Source organism: Pinus tabuliformis, chromosome 9 (genome assembly GCF_031772625.1).
Source record: "Pinus tabuliformis cultivar Carrire ecotype Pingquan chromosome 9, CPIR1, whole genome shotgun sequence".
NCBI lineage: Eukaryota > Viridiplantae > Streptophyta > Pinopsida > Pinales > Pinaceae > Pinus > Pinus tabuliformis.
Window position 1 is genome coordinate 425,533,745 of NC_142307.1, and position 21,634 is coordinate 425,555,378.

Consider the following 21,634-nt stretch of genomic DNA (forward strand, 5'->3'; position numbering starts at 1 on the left):
AATAAAGCTTTATAATATGTAATACTATTGTGTTTATCACCACTAATAATATCAATGTGTTCAAATACTATTCAGATAAAAGAGACATTCATATCATCATGCATAAATAACTAACTGTAACCATTATTTTAAAACTTATACCAACAAAGTTCACAAAATTTTATTGAGACTGAGATTAGAGAAACGTTTTTCCAAATGATTACATTACATGAATAGCATTTATTTATTTACTTGCTAGGAGGTGATGAGAACCTATGGTAAAGGCAAGAAGACCACATTAGTGATGTGCATGTGCTCCTCGTGAGATTTAATAACACAAAATATGAGACTAGGAAGATTAAGCATGTGGGATAGGACAAAGGCGATGGGCATGGGGAGGTGGAGATGGAGGGTAGTGAGAATGAGGGGGTATAGGGTAGCCCAGCTTATGGCACCCGAATGCAGCCTTTGTTGACCCTTCTACCAATCTTCTAGAACCTACTTCCTCGTTAGACCTAGATGCAGCAGCTTCAGCTTCAGCTCCAGCGTGTGTCACCAGAATCGTCGAAGTTAACAAAAGCATTGCTACTATTGATATCCAGCACAACCGCGCCATTTCCGTCTTCTTGGATTTGATTTCCATGGCAATCTTGTTGATATAAAGTGAAACTAAGATGATGAATTCTAACTCTACTTGCAGAATGTATAACGGAATCGATAATAGAAAAAGGAATTGCGAATTGTGTTTTGGAATTGTAGTCCGATGGATGGATCTTAGTTGTAGACAACACACCGGCATGGCATGAAGGGTTTACAATCGGTCGAAGGAATTCAGTGAAACTCAACCCGAAATCGTGTCAAAGCAAAACTCGACTTTCTCACACTAGAACACAAAGGGGGTCTTAAGACAATATTTGGGTAAATTCTCTTAACTTGAGACAAAAGAAAACTTGTCTATTGTCTTAGATATTGTCTTTAAGCGGGTGTCTCAAATTAAATTGTCTTAAAATATTGTCTCTATAAAGACAATATATAACACAAGCATTTTTGTCTCTCTAGAGACAATTTCATTTTTGTCTCTCTAGAGACAATAGTTTGAATTAAAGACATATTGTCTTTAAAAAGACAATATCTTTGATCTTAACTATTGTCTCTCAAGAGATAATAAAAAATTACTTTCAAAGATAATACATGATCACTTTTGTCTCTTTAGAGACAATATAAAATAATGAATCTAGAAAAATATCTCACCGTTGAAATAAACCAAGATTAAAAATATTTAATTAAAAATAAACTATAATATCATTGAATAATTTATATTAGGACACAGTGGAATCGAACCACCAACCTCCTACTTATAAAGCAGGTGCTCTACCATTGAGCTAGAACCCTTTAAAGAATTATGTGAGAATTATGGTAGTCCTTGAAATTGCATATATAGGCATTGATTTTAAAACTAGCAATTGCACCGAGAGGTGCAAAGGAACGCCGATAGAAGTGGGAATGTGGAAGCCAATAAGCAAGTGAAATATATGGAAAGTGAAATTACAAAAAACTCAAAGACGCCATATTAATCCATTTTACCCCATCCTGCTTGCCCAATAAAAGTTTTGGAGTACCTATTCCAACATTTTATAAGCTACTTAAAAAGAAAAAAAGAAAAAGACACATAAACCAATTTGACCCGCAACTAGAAATTTATCAATAATTGCAATCTTCTTGAAAGGTAGTAGGTCAATATTACTCCAAGCTTGAACTTTTCTTTTTTAAAACTTGTCTAATATCCATCTCCAACAACCAAATGCTGAAAAACTACAACTGAAACACTATTTACTGAAGGACATGCCATAATAAGAAATAGTCTCCCTAAGATTCATAAGCTTTCATTTATGATTCAGCCAAGTAGGGGATTCATCTTGGCAAAAAAAACCCTGATTTTTCCTTTCTAACAACTACTCTTGCTCCTTTTGCAAAAATGTCCTAGTAAAAATTAGTAGCTTCCATAAACTGTTGAATCAACGAATGTGTATTTGAGCCATCTGCAAAGTGGAAAATTGGGTATATTACAATACATATCCTGAAATTTGATATCATATGGATAACCTTTTTCCCCACTGGAAAAATCGTAATCTTTCATTAATATAGTGAACAATTACATGTAGTAATTGCTATTCCGCATATGCAATTTATGTTTTGTATCTACAAACTATTCATATATATGGCTGGATTAGTATCAAAAAATCATCTCGCAGGATGATGCTGTATCAAAAGTAAAAAAATCACCACACAGGATGATGTTGTAAATGTGTTCTGTACATATGTACACCTTGCGGGGTTTTGGTCATGAAATATAAACTGTAGTATCTACATCCACGCTGAATAAACAGTAATCCTTCAAAAAATTTAGTGACCATCCACCTGATGGTATATTTGATCTATATAGGGCTTGTGGTAGTACTGATAATGAGATGTTCCCCTCTGTTCTTGTATTATCCACTGTCCTCTTGGAAGGTGCGTGGCTTCCTTGGATAATCCGTCGGCACTGTGATTATGCTCCCTGTAGATATGACGAATGAGTATGGAGTCAAATTGATTTTTGAGTTGAAAAACTTCATCCAACAACATAATGAGTGTGTGTGCGTGACATCTAGAATTTTTATTGATCCAATTTATAATAATATTTGAATCCCCATAAATCTATAACTTTCTGCATCCATGATAAAAAGCAAAATGCATAAGATAGCGAAGAGATATAAGTTTAGCATAGTTGTTTGTTCCTTCTCCTAGGCCCATCATGACTTTGTAATAATGCTGATCTGAAATATATAGAATGAAACCTCCCCCACAACCGTGTTGTTGGGCAGCTCCATGAAAGAAAGCCCAAGGAATGGAATGGCCAATGGGATCAGGGGCAGACGGTCTGCGGGCGCATGGGGGACTAAATTCGGGCAGCTCGCGATAAGAAGTAATGATTTTGGATATAATTGATTGCCAGCAGATCAATCCATTTTCAAAAATCATTTTATTCCTGGCCAACCAAACCACCCAGCAAATGATGAGGGGAAGGCAAGGAAGGTTTGATCCAACATGGGTTCGATTCCAGGTTTCCCAAGCTGATGTTATATTATCTCCTTCCCATGTTCCCATGAAATTGATAACATTGGCCACGCCATTCCAAATCTGTTTAGTGATATTGCAGAAGAGAAAAAGGTGATCCAATGATTCAAATTGTTGTTTGCATGATATGCACCAGGTGGGTCCATGAATAGATTGATGCATAAGCGCATCCACAGTAGGGACCTTTTGATGAAGGATGCACCAGAAAAATAGTCTGGTGTGGGGAGGTGTCTTTAAGTGCCAAATGTGTTTCCACCAGCTCTGAATGATATCTGGTTTTGTGTTTGAGATCAGGCTCAAGTAGTCTTCTTTGGGAGTATATAAACCAGATTCTACTTTGCTCCACAATAGCTCGTCTGGTCCCTCCTTGATGCGGATATGGGATTCTCTTAGAGCACTTGTGTAGTCCTCCCATCTATGATGCTAGAAAGGTGGTAGATTTAACTGCGCGACTGATTTCCATGCTTGATAGAAGAGGGTAGAGTTTCCCTGGTCCACGATGTGAGCAATTACCTTAATGTTCTGTTGCTCAAGAATTCCAATAAGTTCCTGAGGAAGAGAATATATCCCTACTCCACCAGCCCAAGGATCCAATCCGATTTGCGCCCTGGTGCCATCATTTATTCTCCACGTTAGATGGCTCCAAATAACGAGTAGTGAACATAATAAACCCTTCCAAACCAAGGACATGCCGATTCTGTTCCAACTTGTCATCCGAATCCAATCCATGATCTGTAATGGCCAGATGTATTTATGGTATGAGATGGTTGTCCAAAGATTTTGCTTGGTAAGTAAAGTCCATCCCATTTTTGCAGCCAGCGCATGTGTGAATAATGTAAGCTATTTAATCCCCCATCTTGCCCATTTTTTGGGCAAAGCAATATTATACCATTTAATCCATGCAAAAGTGCGCTTGTCCTGCCCTCCATTCCATAGATATCTGCAGCAGATTTGTTTGAGGCGGGCTAGAATACCTCTAGGTATCCAAGCCAAATCCATCCAAAATACTGGGGTAGCTTCTAGCACAGATTTAATGAGGACTAGCCTTCTAGCTCTGGATAAAAAGCGGTGGCTCTAGTGAGATATCCTCTTCTCAAATTTGGATATCAGCCAGGTCCAATCTGTTATCTTGTGTCCCAAGGGCTTGATCCAAAAACCCAAATATTTGAAGCCCTGATCCAGTGGTCACGGGCTGAATGGGAATCGCTGCATGACATGATAAGATTCTTGTGCTGTAGTGTATGCCAGGGATATGGAGGATTTTGTGTGATTTTCCACCATACTCGTGGATCTATAGAATATGGCAAGGATCTTGTATATAGAGGTCATGTCTCAAATGCTTCCATCCAAGAAAATGAGAATGTCATCCACAAACAGGAGGTGTGTCAGGTAACACTGGTCAGTTATTTTTAAACCTGACAATCTGCCATTCTACTTCTCATGATAAATGAGTCTGCTCAGGCATTCCATGACAAGCAGAAAGAGGAGGGGTGATAGTGGACAGCCTTGCCTCAGACCTCTTTTGGTATGAAAAAAAGGAGAGGTAGAACCATTGATGAGGAGACTGTAAGAAGAGGTGGTAATACAGGCCATTATCCAGTTCGTAAATAAGTGGGGAAAGCCTAGGTGAATGAGAAGCATTTTGATATAAAGCCAATTAACATGATCAAAAGCCTTTTTCAGGTCAATTTTGAGGATGATACCCTTTAGTCGACGAGTTTGAATGGAGTGGATGGCTTCTTGAACAGTGCCTATAGCTTCATGAATCTGCGGTCCTCAAGGAAAGAAAATTGTTCAGGGAGAATATGCTGAGATAGGATGGGCTTGATACGATTTGTAATAATTTTGGAAATGATCTTATAAAGACAGTTGCAGAGGGAGATGGGCCAGAAGTCATCAAAAGAGGTAGGGGAGTCCGATTTGGGTATAAGGGCAATGAAGGTGGAGTTGATGGCATTATACAATTTTCCAGTAGATCGGCATTCCTCCACAACTTGTAGCAGGTTGGTGGCCATTATATCAAAAAAAGCCAAGTAGAACTCTATAGTCCACCCATCCAGGCCAGGGCTCTTGTCTTTTTTGAACCACTTTAGGACTCCCTCAAGTTTCTCCAGAGTAACAGGAGCAGTTAATTCCCCTTCTTCCTCCTCCCCTACCATTCTAGGGAATAGTCCTGCAACTTGAATGATATCTGCTAGATTTGCCTCTTGTGGTGACCTGAAAAGAGTCCGAAAATGGGAGGTGCCGAACCTGGAGAGATTTCAGAAATTATCAGCTTGTTCCCCATTAGGCAAGGGCACTTTCCATATGGTGTTTGAAATTTTCCTTCCCTTAGCGAAATTCTGATAGAATTTGGTGTTCTCATCACCTGCCTTTAACCATATGGCCCTGCTCTTTAGCCTCCAAGACTCTTCCTTTTCCTTAAGAATCTGGTCTTTCTGCATCTCCAGCTCAATCAGCTTAGACTTCTCATCTGCTGAAGGAAAACCAAGATTTCTATCATCCCAATATAATTCCATCTCCGCTTCAATGGCCGAGATTTTCTGATCATTGTTAATCTTCTTCTCCTTTACCCAGGCCTTGGTTATCTACTTTATCTGGGTAAGGTTGTGGCAGAAACCTTCTGCCGCAGATCTGTGATTTGTGATGGGGTGGGTAGCCCAATAGTCCTTGATGAGATTTATATACCCCTCGTCTTGAAGCCAAACATGATTGAATTTAAAAGGGGCTTTTGGCTTGACATCAGGTCCAAGTATCTCCATGTATATAGAGGAATGATTAGATATTCCCCCTGATCCCACCCATTGTCTGTATCTGGAGAGTCTTTGAAGCAAGGGGATCTTGATGAGGAATCTATCCAATCTTCTGGCCAGGGCAACATCCCCTACTCTCCGGTTCTTCCATGTAGGCATATGTTTATTCATGGGGATGTCTGTAAGTTGATGTTGTTCCATAATATCCTTGAAGTAGTCAGAAAGGGGGTCAATTTGGGCTTGGGATCCCCAGGATTCCCCATATCCAATGGAGTAATTTAGGTCTCCCACAATGATGACATGGTTCTCGCTTGTCAAATTTAATCCAAGAAACAGCTGCCAAAAAATCTCCCTCCTCTGACAAGGTCCATAAACATTGATGATCCTTAAGGTCTCTCCTAGCTCTGCCGAGAAGAGGTCCATTCCTACAAAACCCTTACCTCCCCAAGTGGAGGATACATTAATAGTCCGAGGGTTGTATCCAATGGCCATACCCCCAGCTCTGCCATTGGCATCCATAGCATGGAATGTCCATCCGGATCTGATGGATAATAGGGCATGTTCAATTGAGGCAGCGCTACCCAAAGTCTCTTGCAGCAAAATGATATCAACCAGATCTTTATCAATCAATCTCCGCAGGTCTAGTTTTTTGGAGGTACTAGCTAGACCTCTGCAATTAAATGAGAGGCATTTCATGGCGGAACCCCATCTGGGGTTTGCAATGCTCTAAGAACCCCTTCCATGGTAGATTTCCTACTAGATGCTACCTCTGCACTGGCCTTCTGAATGGCCTTTTTCAGGTCAGATTTATGCCCACGAGAGGCCTGAGTAGGTGGACCAGTGAAGGTTAACCCCAGCCCCGACAGTGCTCCGACCCCGGAATGAGTCTGGAATGGAGGTTGTAGGAATGTGGTATTGCCGGGATCAATGAGGCCGGAGCCCCAGTTTCAGATGGGGTCGGATGGACCGTAAGGGAGGAGGGGGCTATGATAGGCGGGGCGAGGGATATCGCACATGTAATAACTAGAACCATAGGTGCAATAATATCCGAAGAAGGAAACACTGAAAGAGGAAATGAAGAAGAGTGAGATGAGAGAGGGGGCAGAGGTGGAGTACCCGATATGCTCGCCATTTCCGCAGCAGCAGCAGCCCTAGCCCTGGTCAATGGAGGCGAGGGTGGCTTGTAGACTTCATCCACTACCTTAGTGGATTCCCCCGAGCTACCTTTTGAAGCCGAGATTTTGATACACATAGCCGAAACAGGTACCCAAGGAGCCAACTCCGGTGCTTTGCCCTTTTGTGTTATAGGTGATCCGACGGGTTCAACAGTCTTTGCTATCAGTGGACATTCCTTGTAAATGTGTTTGACCGTATGACACCTTCGACACCCGAAAGGAACTCCCTCATAATCCAAGATCTGAATTCTAGTGTAATTCCTTCATTTCAAGGTAATCTTCTCTCAGTCCCTCCCTTGTGTCAAAATGAACCAGAATTCTAGCCAGTGCCTGACTTTTTGTCTGAAAATAGGTCTTATCATATTCCGGACACGTCCCAAGGGCATTTCCAATTCTAATAAACACTGCTTCAGACCAAAATTGTAGGGAAAGCCCAGGTAGTTGTACCCAAATAGGTCTTGCTCCGATTTGTTCTCGTTCCGGATAAAAAAGCAGTGACCAACGCTTGAGGAGGACCGGCGCGATCTCTATGTGCCAGTATTTGGCTAGAATTAGATTTGTGTAGGCTGCCTTTGAAAAATGAAGGGAAAACCATCCTCGAGCTAGGCTCTGAACTTCTGGTAGTTCCTGTAGAATACCACCCCAGATCCCCTTCACCCAATTCGTCAGCCTGGTTGCAGAATATGCCCTACCTCTCACATGACCCACAAGGACCCTGTTAGCCTTGTCCACCACCTCGCCCATAGGAATGTCTTTGCTGAAAGTTATGATGAGGTCCTTTGCGAAAGTCTTTACGCACTTGACTTTTATCTTCCCTGACCTTGGTGCCGATGGGTGATCCGTTAGAGGGTCAGAGCTTGCATCCTTCAGGGAAGTCGCCACTTTAGGCTTAATAACCAGAGAATCGAAGCAACCGATGGAAGGGCATTAGGGTTAGCAGAAACTGAAGGGGGTGGGTTCTGAGGGGGGGATGGGATATGAGGGGGGAGCGGGTCAAAAGCAGGGGATGGAGTTGAGATAGTAGAGAGGAGATTAAGTGTGCTAGGAGATAGCAGGGGGTAGTCCAGTCCTGAGGATTCTAGAGAGAGTGTTCCGAACCGCAGCAGCAAGGCAGGCGATCCCGAAAGCAAGATGATCGGTGAGGCTCCCGAAATAGGAGATGCAGCTCTGTCGCGATTAGGGTTAAGGCTTGGTCTGCGCAAAATGGTCTCTCCCTCGAAAGGGTCGAAGGAATAATCAAGGGCCTCCTCTTTAACGTCCATTTCTTCCATTGACCGAAACTATTGCTAAAAACCGCCAAGGAAAAGCTGACTGCAAGTGCAGTAAACCGCTGTCGATAGGGCGAAGTGGTAGGGCTACAGGTATCGCGGTAAAACCGTGATTACCGCTTTTAGGAGCTCTTTTTGTGGACAAATTCTTGAACTAGCCTAGTGATCTTACAAGGGTGTGAAAAGCTTGACCTGACACTCAATCCATTTCCTGCATCCCATCAACATCTAGCACCATTTTGTAATCTTTCTTCAAGAAGGTATGCAATCTTGCAAAAGCTAAATACCTTCGTAAGATTGTATCTAGATACAACAAATCTTGTTGCTCTTTGATTTTGTGTTCGACAAAGAGTAGAAAAGAAACAAAATTTAGAAAAAACTATATTCTATAATGGTAATTGTGTCCTGCATCTCCAGGTAACAAGATACTACAAATAAAAGAGAATAGTGGGGCATGAAACTAGTGTTACGATATTCTGACACATAGGAAGTAGTTAAGTATAACTTGGTCTAGTATAGAGTTAGGTAGAGTGTGTTTCTTTGCTATCTACCTTTTGTAACTTACAATCCGACGGTCACGATATGTAGTGATCCGACGGTTCATTCTCTCCTCGGTATTACCGACACTTGATCAGTGGCTTAACACCCGATTGGTCCATGACCTCTATTTAAAGAGCATGGAGGGTCATTTGTAGGGTACCCGTTCATGAGAGAAGCTTATGTAAATTTTCATTCTTTTATTAATATATTGCCTGAAATGGCCGCGTTGGCTCAGGCCGTGGACTGTTTCCCTCTTTGAGGGTTTTAACCACGTCAAAAATACTGGTGTATTGATCTGTGATCTGTTTGTGAGTGGTGTCCTTTGATGTTCTGTCTGAGGAACTTACCCTGTAAATTCCTACATGGTAGCAGAGCTATTTGAGGGCCGCGTTCGTTGGTGATCCAAATCTGAAGCCAGTAGAACTGCATCCGACTGTCGTTTCCTAGATCTACTATTTCTGACTACTTTTGGGCCGAGAGGACTACTCTATTGTGTCAGGAGCATCTGTTCCAGTGAGGAACCCCTTTTGTTTCATGCAAAAAGGTTTCCGGTAGCCCTAGCTACGTCATTTTTAAGATCTGGAGGTATACAGTGTTTATTTGCAGTTTACAGTTATTTTCTCTCTGTTTATTTTGGTTTCGGTTTATTTAGCTTTTTGTTTTTTTTTATTACCGGATCTATACCTTTCATTTCTACGTATGCTCTTTGCCCCGTGACTCTATTCGATCTGGGAAAATAAAAAACAGAAAGGAAGGATTTTTCTCATGTGTATGCTCTTTTCTGCCGCGCCTTAGTGTGATCTTGGAAAATCAGAAACATTGAGGAAAATATTTAGTTTCCGGCTAAAGCTAACTTTGAGCCATAAGGTTTGTTTTTTTTGTATGTCCATGTTGGGTTTTGTGTTTTCTTTTTTGTAGGGAAAAAGAGCTTTTTCAAGTAAGCACACAGCCAAAAGCTTCAGCGACAAAAAAAAAAAAAAAAACCTTTCCTCTTTTCGAAAAATTACTAAACTTTTAGTTTAGCTCACTTGGTCCAAAGCTACATTATGAGAGTAGAGGTCTTGAGTTCAAGTCTTCTTTTTTTTGAGCTAATTAGATTAAGTTTGGAAAGGGGGCAGATTTTTTTTATAACATTATCATTCATTTCCGCACATTCCCGCACTTTGTCGGCATCTTCATCAACTTTTCTTCAAAAAGCCATAACTTCTTCATCCGGAAGTCGTTTTTAGAGCCGTTTTTTTTAACCAGCCTAATTTTTCGAGATATTTCCATTGGAAAACTTAGTTTTAGCATCTATAGCTTTAGTTTCTTTTAAAATGGAATGTCCATGCCAAGTTATTCTTGACAGCACCAACTACTTCCAATGGTGGTACTACATTGTCGATTTACTTAGAAGTAAAGGTCTCTACAGAATAGCCTCAGGCCAAGAAACCAAACCGAAAGATGAAGATAAGGCAGCTAAATGGGAAAATAGGCAATATCAAGCACGATGGTTGATAGGGATGCTATTTCTCCAGATCTTAGATTCCATATTGCAGAACTTGATACTCCTGATGAAGCAATGAAACAGATTACTAAAGTTTTTGGAATTAAAAAGAACTTAAAGCCCATCAACTCGAAAATGAGTTGCTTACATTGGACCCCAATAATTCGTCTTGCATTGAATTTTTTTTTTCCAAGTTCAAGACCCTTAGACTTCTCTTGGAAGGTGTTAAGGTTAAGAAAGAAGATAGTAACCTTATCTATTCCATTCTTACTAAGTTGGGACCAACCTACTCTGTGTTTGTTTCCACCTTCCATTCTACAAGAGAAGCCTTCATTTCTCAAGGACAAGCCTATAGGTCCCCTTCCTTTGATTCCTTTTGTGATTCTTTAATAAGAGAACAAGAAAAACTCTTACGCGTTGGTCTTCTTAATCTTGGAAGCTCTTCTAAGAAAGCGTTAGCCGCCTAGCAACAACTAAATTCAAAGAATCCTAAGAAGTTGTATCCTAAAAGGAATGGTCCTAAACCAAACAAGGGTCCTAAGCAATTTCAACCTCAAAATGAAAAATCATTTCAACAAAATGATAAGATAAATAAAAACAAAGGGAAGAAGACTGATAGACATTGCAACTTTTGTAATCGATATGGCCACTTAGAATCCAAATGCTTTCAGAAGATGGAAGTCTTGGAAGCAGCAATGAAGAAGCATAACATCCATTTGGAGCACTCTTCAACTTCAACTTCATCTTCAGAAATAACACTTTATGCATGTGGTTTTGAAGCATCTCGGTCTGGCTATGCACTAAATGTATCTTCTTCTTCTCATTCTCATGAGTGGCACATTGATTCTGGAGCTTCTTATCACATGGCCAAAAACAAAGACATGTTTTCTTCTTTAAATGATTGTAACACCAAAATATATATGTTGGTGATGATAGATCTCTTAGTGTTGTAGGGACTGGAACTGTTCATATAGACAATGGTTAATTTAATGATGTATTATGTGTTCCAACCTTATCCTGCAACCTTCTATCTGTATATCAGATAACACATTCAGGTGAAGGTAAAATTGTTGAATTTTCACCTCACGATGTGGTAATTAAGGACCTAAGAGATCCTAGACAAATTTTAGCTACTGGCATTGTTGATGATTCTACAAGGTTGTATAAGTTTCACAACTTTGGGTCATAAAATATTCCCTCGGTATTTGTTGCTCATAATGATGAAGTGAGCAAACTTTGGCATGAGCGATTTGGTCACTTAAACTATTGCTCCCTTCAGAATCTATGTAAAGAAAATATGGTGACAGGTCTTCCAATGGTATCTTGCAGAGATGGTGTTTGTTCTAGATGTGTACTCGGAAAACATCATCGGGATAGTTTTGAAAAACGTGCCTCTTGGCACACCTCAACCCCTTTACAGCTTGTGCATAGTGATTTATGTGGTCCACTTCCAGTTTTTTCATTCTCTGGCTACAAGTATTTCTTAACTTTCATTGATGATTTCTCCAGACACACTTGGGTATACTTCTTAAAACTCAAGAGTGAAGTATTTAACATGTTCTTGGCCTTTAAGGCCTTTATTGAAAAACAATGTGGACATCAAATTCTTAAGCTAAGATCTGATAATGGCGGAGAATATGTTAACAACAAATTCATCAACTTTTGCTCTAAGAATGGAATTCAAATGTAACATACTGTTCCATATACTCCACAACAAAATGGTGTAGCTGAAAGGAAGAACCACACCTTAAAGGAAATGGCTAATTGTATGCTTCAATCTAAAGGACTTGGTCTTAATTTTTGGGCAGAAGCAATTAACTATGCAAATTACATAATAAATCGCACTCCTGCTAAGGTTTTAAAGAATATCACTCCAGAAGAAGCATGGAGCTCAATTAAACCAGATGCAAGTCACTTTCATGTTTCTGGAAGTGAAGCATGGGCCCATATTCCAGATGAGAAACATAAAGCTTTAGAACCTAAGAGTAAAAAATGTATTTTTGTTGGATATTCTGAAGATGTCAAAGGATATAGACTTATTCCACTTAAGTCCAAGAATGTTATCATTAGAAGAGATGTAAAGTTTGTTGAAAATATATCGGCATACGAGCCTAGTTCGGCGGATGTGCCACCTCTCCCTATCTCTTCTACTTTTGAAAATATTTCTTCTTCAGATGATGAAAACGAGGATGAAAATCCTCCCCCACCTTCTCAAGATCCTCCTTCAGCTCCTCAAATTCCAAAATGGGTCTGTGCTACTCGGGATGCAGTAGGTGATCTTGCCGGTGATCCTGCAGATTAGCGACGTACACGTTCTTAGTTCGATAGAGCCTCTTCTTTACCAGCTCAAGCTTCAGCAAATTATGATCCTGACACCTTTGGAGAAGCTTCAGGCCATCCAGATTGGGACGAAGCTATGAATGAAGAATATCATTCATTATTGGCAAATGATACATGGGATCTTGTTCCTTTACCAAAGGGACGAAAACTTGTTAGATGCAAATGGGTTTACAGAACCAAGTATGGACCAGATGGGAATGTTGATAAACATAAAGCTCGTCTTGTTGCTAAGGGATTTTCACAAGTTGAAGGCATTGACTATACTGAAACCTTCTCCCCTGTTTCCAAAATGAACTCTATCTACCTTGTTCTTTCCCTTGCTGCCTCTTTCAAATGGGAAGTCCATTAGATGGATGTTAAATCTGCCTTCTTACATGGGGACTTGCATGAAGAAATCTACATGGAACAACCTATTGGCTTTATACAAACATACTCCAACCATGTATGTCGGCTTAAGAAATCCCTTTATGGTCTCAAGCAAGCTCCTCGAGCTTAGTATGCCAAAATGGATAACTTTCTTTTAGAAACTGGCTTTTCTAGGTGTCATTTTGACAATACTGTCTACACCAAGAAAGTGTGCAAGTCTCTTATCATTCTTGTTCTTTATGTTGATGATCTTATCCTGACTGGTAGTGGTCCCAACCTTATAAACCATGTGAAGTCTAGCCTTAAAAGGAAGTTTGAAATGACAGACTTAGGACACATACATTATTTTCTTGGTCTTCAAGTCTTGCAATCCAAGGAATGTATTTCCCTTTCCCAGTCCAAGTATGCCTGTGATATTCTACGCCATTTTCACATGGAAGACTGTAAGCCAGCCCCTTCTCCCTTTCAGTCTGGAGTCAAACTTTCAGTCACTTGTACTTCTCCTGAAGTTGATGCTACCTTATACCATCAACTTGTAGGAAAACTTTTGTATCTAACCCATACTCCTCCTGACCTTTCCTTTGCTGTTGGCCTTGTTGCTCGATTTATGCAAAACCGACATGAAAGTCATTAGAAAGAAGCTAAAAGAATACTTCATTATGTTTGACGTACAGTTCGGTTTGGGATTCATTACAGTGCCGAAGCAGCTCCTCTATTGGTTGGTTTCACTGATTCTGATTGGGCTGGTGACCCTGATGATCAGAAGTCTACTGCAGGTTATGTGTTCACTCTTCATTCAGGACCTATTACATGGGCTTGCAAGAAACAAGGTGCCATTTCTCTTTCTTCAGCAGAAGCAGAGTATCGTGGTGCTGCAGAAGGTAGTAACGAAGCCTCGTGGCTTCGTCAGATCCTGTTAGAGTTTGGCTTTCAGCAACAACATCCAACTACACTTTGGTGTGATAATCAAAGTGCCATTCAACTATGCAAAGATCCAGTCCAACATCAGTGCAACAAACACATTGAACTGCACATGCACTTCATCAGAAAGCTCATTCACAACCATTTTCTTGAAGTGCAATATTGTTCAACAGATGATCAAGTTGCAGACATCTTTACAAAGGCTCTCACAGAGGCGAAGTTTACTAAACTTCGATTTATGGTTGGAGTTCAGGAAGTTGTCACTAAGGGGGGATAGGCTCTAGTGCCTCCTTCCTTCTCCTATTGTTTCATATTTTTACATCCTTCAATCCTATCCCAAGTTGTTCTTAAGGGGGGATGTTAGGATATTCCGACACATAGGAAGTAGTTAAGTATAACTTGGTCTAGTATAGAGTTAGGTAAAGTGTGTTTCTTTACTACGTACTTTTTGTAACTTACAATCCGACGGTAACGATATGTAGTGATCCGACGGTTCATTCTCTCCTCGGTATTACCGACACTTGATCCGTGGCTTAACACCCGATTGGTCCATGATCTCTATTTAAATAGCATGGAGGGTCATTTGTAGGGTACCCGTTCATGAGAGAAGCTTATGTAAATTTTCCTTCTTTTATTAATATATTGCCTGAAGTGGCCGCGTTAGCTCAGGCCGTGTACTGTTTCCCTCTTTGAGGGTTTTAACCACGTCAAAAATACTAGTGTATTGATCTGTGATCTGTTTGTGAGTGGCATCCTTTGGTGTTCTGTCTGAGGAACTTACCCTGTAAATTCCTACAACTAGATCACAATAGTTCTTGCCAAGACCAAGGCTAGCACTACCAAGAAAATACAATTTTACATTACCTGTGTCTTCTTAGAAAGACTGGTTGGGCTTTGGGGATGCTAATAGAGGTCTCTAACAACATCTCACTAGACAGAATCTAGATGCAACAATCATGCATAGAACAAGTAAAGAAAAACAGTTCAGCATGCTCAAACTTATATTCATTACTAGTAGTGAAGCAACATCTCAATTTAAACATACCATCCCTTTAACACGCTCCATTTGACCCCTCCTGAACATATTCCCCAATAGCCACTGCAGGTTCACAAAGGAAATGAAGATACCATAAGGGAGAAAATATATTGCTCCTCACCAAATCATTAACACACAAGCTAAAATCAACAATAAAATTTTTCATAATTAACTTCTTGTACTCTTCTGAAGTGAACACCATTCAATCAGAGATTTTTACCTCATCGCAAAATACATGAACCCACTGGCCATCAGTAGTCCTCTTAAAACCACCACTCAAACCACCACATAGAGCACAGTTCATACCAAAACTAGGCATACCATGGCTAGCTACATTTGGAAGCCTCATGTCTTGGAGTTGGTTTTTCCAGTTGAAAGCTTCACATGGCTGACAATACCATCCTCCAAAAGAATTTCTTAAAATACCATAGTAATCTTGGTGAACTACTACCTGCAAGATAATGTTGACATGAAAATTTTAAGATACCCACTATAATCCACTGTAACAATACTGCAGTAAATAGAGAGATAAAAATAAAATAGAGGAAGGAATAGCTAGATTACCCAGTACTAATTGTAAAGAAAAATCGTGTTTGATCAAGTAGATTCTTGCAATCTACAAATATCGCACAAAGGAGATTCTTTTCTTGGTGAGATAGATGACACCTGGTAACAATCAAAATGCCTTTCCAATGGAACTTTTTCAACAAGTGGTCGAGACATTATCTCTTTATCCCATAACATTGTCTGAGAAGAAGAGCTTGGGCACCCAGCGGTAATGTTCTCTTTATACTATCACATAAATGTTATCGGACAACTAAATGTATCAAAAGCAAGATGAAGAATCATGTGCTAAGCAAGTTCTCTAATAAAAAAGTTTAACATAGTTAAAACTGCCATTCACTAAAATGTAAATAGAAACCTAGAACAAATACTTCTAAAGAAAATCTCAAATTTAGATGATTTAGGGTTAGGTCCAAATACACATCTTATTTAACGCACTGCAGAAAAAACAACATACATTCACCATTTTCATAGGCACTTGTGTATGCCTAAAATCTTAATAACTGCCACTGCTCCTACATGACACAATTATTTGATATTGACCACTTCACATTTTAAAAAAGATGATATTCAGTTAAGACATGCCATAATTTTGTCCATGACAGGAATGTCACTTAAAAATGAATAAATATTTTTTAAAATACATTCTTCAGTATGAAACCATATAATCCATTGCCCATTATTCTGTGGCATCAGATCAGTTCTGGGATAGGCATGACTTCAAGTAAACCTCAGCTGTCTTGGTTTAAACAGAGATCCAACTGCACCGTACAATCTTAACTATCAATCAAAGACAAACTACAAGGTTTAGTCCCTATGCTGGAACTAGCTAGAAAGCAATATGCTTAAATCCCCTCCCTCTCAAATATTATTATCTACAAATGATACAAACGAATTTGAGATATTCTTGGCCCTCGGATGTGTTTTTAGTTCCTCCTTATTTTCTACTAACAAACACTAACAAGGTTTTTAGCAATTTACACCACATTGTTGTGTGTTTGATGATGATCCTGTGTTTGTTGTGAAAGGATCTATCCTCACCCAAAGTAGGGAGAATATGGACGTAAGAAGAATTGACCAAACAATAACTATTTGTTTGACCCATTAATCCCTTGAGGAATGGATAAAGATGAACAATTACCCACACAAAGAAAAACAATTTTCCAAACAATGGCCCCCAAGATTGATAACCACTATTAATAGCTTGGGAAATACTTGCTACTACAACAACAAGATTTACCACAAACAAAGTAGCTAGAGGGATGAGGAGACTGGTCCACTTAAAAACATAAATCTCAGCAAATTCACCATCTTCATCTGAAGACTTTGATGTGACAGTAAAGTTTGTGCCAATCCCTGCTAGAACTTTCATTAACCCTTGAAAGACAACAAACATATGTGCTCATACACCTCCAATAACCAAAAATTTCTCATTCCTCCACCATTTATCGATGCCAATTGTACTCCAGCATAGCTTTAGAATAACAGTTGTAAAAATGTAAATAAAATATAGTATGAAGAACACACTTGCAAATTTTCTAATCTACAGATCAAAATAAATATAAAAATCAGGGTGAAAATGTGGAGCATTGCATGAGAACAAAATCCAAAAAAAATATAAAAGACAGGTTGCATTAGAGGTGTGTAAAATCTTAACAAGATTAAGGTCAGTAAGGGTTGACAATATTACCTCAGGAATGATAAACTTCCCTGTAAGAAGACAAACAACTGGCAGGGTACAATATGCGACCAGTGAGATGGATGTGAAAGGATAAACTATGGTATTGATGTATTGCAGCCTCTGCAATTGGTGTAGCCATACCAAATTGGACAATGCCTACTCAGTAAAATTTCAACAGAAACAAGGGCCCATCGAAGCACTTGATTCAAACGATCTGAAATATTGATTGGTGCAGATCCCTTGAATGTGGGACGTTCAAACATGCAGTATATTGAAATCCAGCCTCAATCATGCATTTTAAACCCAGTCAAAATATCTTCTGTGACATAACCATAAATCCACCCAATCTGCACAAAATATGAGAGCCCATTCATATTAGATATTTGCTTCATGAACAGTTGCCTGGTGCTTGGTTTCCTAAAGAAAATGTTGCCTTATTCTGAAGAGAATTTATGCACATTTAGGAAAAATGTTTATACAACTTCATTATAGAAAAAACTAATTCAATGAACTAAAAGAAATCCACATCATCGTCAAATAGATGCAGATCCACCTCAACTCATACCTCTTTTCCCCATTCTAACTTGTCTTCATACCCACAACTGATAACATGAATGTCTTCTTTCAATAAAGAAGAAGGATTCGCAGATTGTGGAAGACCACCAGTTTCCATGAGGGTAGATTGAATAAACACTGGAGATTGACCAAATCTTTTCCATAAGCTCCTTTGGGACATGAGCAATGATTTATCATCATCAAATCCTACAATACGCAATTTCAAAGAAGGGTGAGGGTGAACAATGTTTAAGGGTAAATGAGTTGTCAAAAAATATAAATCACTGGTTTGGACATGGACTCACCGTAAACACCCTCTTCCATGTCTTCCAAACTAAAGCTGGGTATAGTAGATTCAGTTCGCTTGGCTCTCTTCTTATCATCATCATACCTTTTTTTTTATAAGAGGTGGTGCAAAACTTTGTCTTAGGGGGTTTATCAATCATTTAATTTATATGATCATCCTAGTTTAATTATAATTAACTCAACGCACTTTTCAATACTAAAATCATAGAACCATACATGTTTATAATTCACAAACTAGATTTCCTATGAAATCATGCTCCAATTTAAAGGAAACAAAATATTTCTATCAATTTCTTGTTTTAGTATTTCTGTATTGTATTCTTCCATGTGGGCATGATCTTAAATTAACCTTTTATTTCCTACAGAAATTTACTTGTATTTTTTTCCCTCCTAATTTATCTTAAATTAATTAATCATAGAAAATATCATATCAACACATATAATATTAGCTATGTGGTATTAAGTCGTGGTATTGGCCCATGATAATATAAGAGGAGTTATTTACAAGTTAATAATTTCCATGATAAACTGAATCAATTAATATTGTTACATGTTTTTTTAAATGTATTTATATTTAACTAATATATTTAGTCTTTTAATAATAGTAATAATAATAATTTAAAAATAAAATCACAATTTAGTTCATTTTCATGATATTGAGATGCATAATGGAAATGTATTTTTCATATGTTTATCAATGTTTACAACCATTTAATTTATATGATTATCCAAATTTAATTATAATTAACTCACCATAATTTTCAATACTAAACATAGAATCACATATCTTTATAATTCACATAGCCAATTACCTACAAAAGTATGCTGCTATTTTAAAAATAAAAATGTTCTCCTATCAATTTCTATTTCTTGTTTTAGTACGTGTGATTGTATTCTTTCATGTGTGCATAATCTTAAATTAACCTTTTATTTCCTAAAGAAATTTACTTGTATTTTTTTTCCATTTTAAGTTATCTTAAATTAATTAATTAAAGAAAATATCATATCAAAACAAATAATCTTAGGTATGTGGTATGAACCCGTGGTATTGGCCCATGGTAATATAAGAGGAGTTATTTACAAGTTAAGAATTTCCATGATAAACTGAATCAATGATTATTATTACATGTTTTTTTTAAATGTATGTATATTTAACAAGTATATTTACTCTTTTAATAATAATAATAATAATTTAAAAATAAAATCACAATTTAGTTAATTTTTATGATATTGAGATGCATAATGGAAATGTATTTTTGATATGTTTATCAATGTTTACCAACCATTTAATTTATATGATTACCCTAATTTAATTATAATTAACTCACCATACTTTTCAATACTAAACATAGAATCATATATCTATATAATTCGCATACCCAAGTTTGATTAATAAAAATCCTTCAATGTCTTTCAATACTCTCCCTCATTCAACCTCACTCCATTATTAAATTCACCCACAATCTCGATTTTCTCGACTCCTAACCATTCTCACATACAGAACCTTTGATGCAATAAAATAAGACACAAAGAAGTCTCAATTTGATATAGCAATTACAATGCCAATTCTATATATTTCCATGAATATATTCAATCATGAATTCTTGGATAACTTTCCTGAGAATGATAATTCCTCATCTGCATGATTTGGAGACACCTTAGTTATGGTCTTATGATGGGCATAAACATTGGTGTTTCCTCTCTCAGGTATCACACCATTTAGCTGCAAGTAAATGAACTCAATGTAGAGGAACCCATTTCAATTTTAGGAAACAAACTTGCAAAGCCATTCATACATGACACAAACACGCTCATTAGCCTAATCAGTTTTGTGTCAGCTTGCTGGGACAAGTGTAGCTCTCTCCCTCTGCTCCTGATTATCTTCTACTTTGGGAAATAGATCTTTTGGCTCTCCAGGCTGCCACTCTAGCTTCTTCCACTAAAACTCGACTTCTCCTCATTAAATACGAATCTCCCTCTAAAGGTATACACTGCCTCTCTTCACTGCGTCAACATTTCTGTGGAGTACACTTTCTCTCTACTATGCACTCCTTGGATATGGAAAAACTTCCTTCCAAATAATATCTCTGCCCCTCACTGCAAGAAACCACTTTGAATCTCTCTTTGGTAACTATTGCGTCACTCGCTTCAGAAATTTGATCTCTAATATCTTACTCGATGTTCTCTCCATCTTCCGAGTAAGCCTGCTCTTATAATCATTCAGTTGAGAACCAATGACCCAGATTAGATTCTAATCAATGGCTCAAATAATTTTCTATTGATCCTCGTCTTCTTCTAGAAGTTTCACCCATAGATTGATTAATACCATTTAATTATTTTAATTTCCTAAGCTTAGACTTAGGGACCCATTAAAAATAATTAATTATTTTAATAAAACTGTCTTGAGGTGGAATTTCCCAAAATGATTTCTACGTATTATGGAATACAAGTGCCGAAGCCTCCCTACAATTTTTGAAGCTTAAAGTACATAGGATACTATCAGAAATCAACAATTTACACCTTTATAAGTCATGCTAGCCACATATTCTAGGAATCAAAAGTGCATATCATCATGTTTATATTCATATCATCACTAAGTTTGAAATCGTCCTTTTTACAAAGAGTGGTATGCATGACATCTACAATTTAGCATGTAAATTAGAGAACCAATAACATATCGGAATCTTCCATTCCTATCATTTGAAATTATGATGTCAACACATTCATACAATGCACAACCATCATCAAAATTATATAGTAGAGCTCCACTTCCTTCTCGACAAATAATGAGGGTGACCCATTACTTGTGTTAGCATTTCCAAAAAATTTAAAGATTACAATTCGTCATGACATCTGCAATATGGGTAGTAAAAGGGTTTTCAACTAGAATACAAGTGTACACCTCAGCTTCACATTTTTGACCTTTTTAATGGTCCATAAGGCCAAAAGTGCCAGCTCTTCAAATTCAAAACAACCTAGATACTTTTTCAAATTGGGGTGCATTACTAAACATTAAAACCCACTATTCACATTAAGGAGTTTTGTTTTGAGAAAGATACAAGTTCCTTTTATTCCATTTTATTTCTAATGATAGATTAGTCAATTGTAGTGATAGGTCGTTATGGTAATTTTCTAGTGAGTATTCTAAGTGAGTGATTAATCATTCCTAAAAAAATACTCATTTTACTCTCTAATATTTAGTTTTGAGCTATTTCAACTAATGTATTTCGGAATCAACGCCCGATCGGGGTGGTTAATATGATGAGACGGGAAGGCAGTACAGGGATACGGGGTGGCAATTATGAGCCACCTTACAGCAGGAGCTCGCGGCAGATGGATGACAAGGTAGGTGGACTGGGAATCATGTTAAATTGTAGATGGAGGAATAAACTCAAACACAGAGGTGGTGGAGGTGACGGCGGAACGATGATGGGACAAGGACCAGGACGCACAAGGGATGGAAGAGGAGGAGTGGGCTCTTATGGTGAATGCAGGTGGCAGAGAAAGGTGGTACAACAGATCAGAGGAGGGTGGCAGGTAAGCGGGA

At 38.3% G+C, this 21,634-nt stretch overlaps 1 protein-coding gene, 1 non-coding gene and 1 pseudogene across 2 annotated transcripts; all 3 read right to left on the minus strand.

Moving 5' to 3' along the window:
* Positions 1-1,299: 1,299 nt before the first annotated feature.
* TRNAI-UAU (transfer RNA isoleucine (anticodon UAU)) lies at positions 1,300-1,371 on the minus strand. The gene has a single exon. It is a non-coding gene; the product is annotated as a tRNA-Ile (tRNA).
* Positions 1,372-7,273: 5,902 nt separating this feature from the next.
* LOC149148964 (uncharacterized) lies at positions 7,274-7,768 on the minus strand. Its single transcript, XM_089442334.1, has one exon. It carries the CDS (start codon positions 7,766-7,768, stop codon positions 7,274-7,276), a length of 495 nt encoding a protein of 164 aa, XP_089298460.1.
* An 8,746-nt stretch (positions 7,769-16,514) lies between these two features.
* LOC149148965 (putative cellulose synthase A catalytic subunit 1 [UDP-forming]) lies at positions 16,515-21,090 on the minus strand (annotated as a pseudogene).
* Positions 21,091-21,634: the final 544 nt, after the last annotated feature.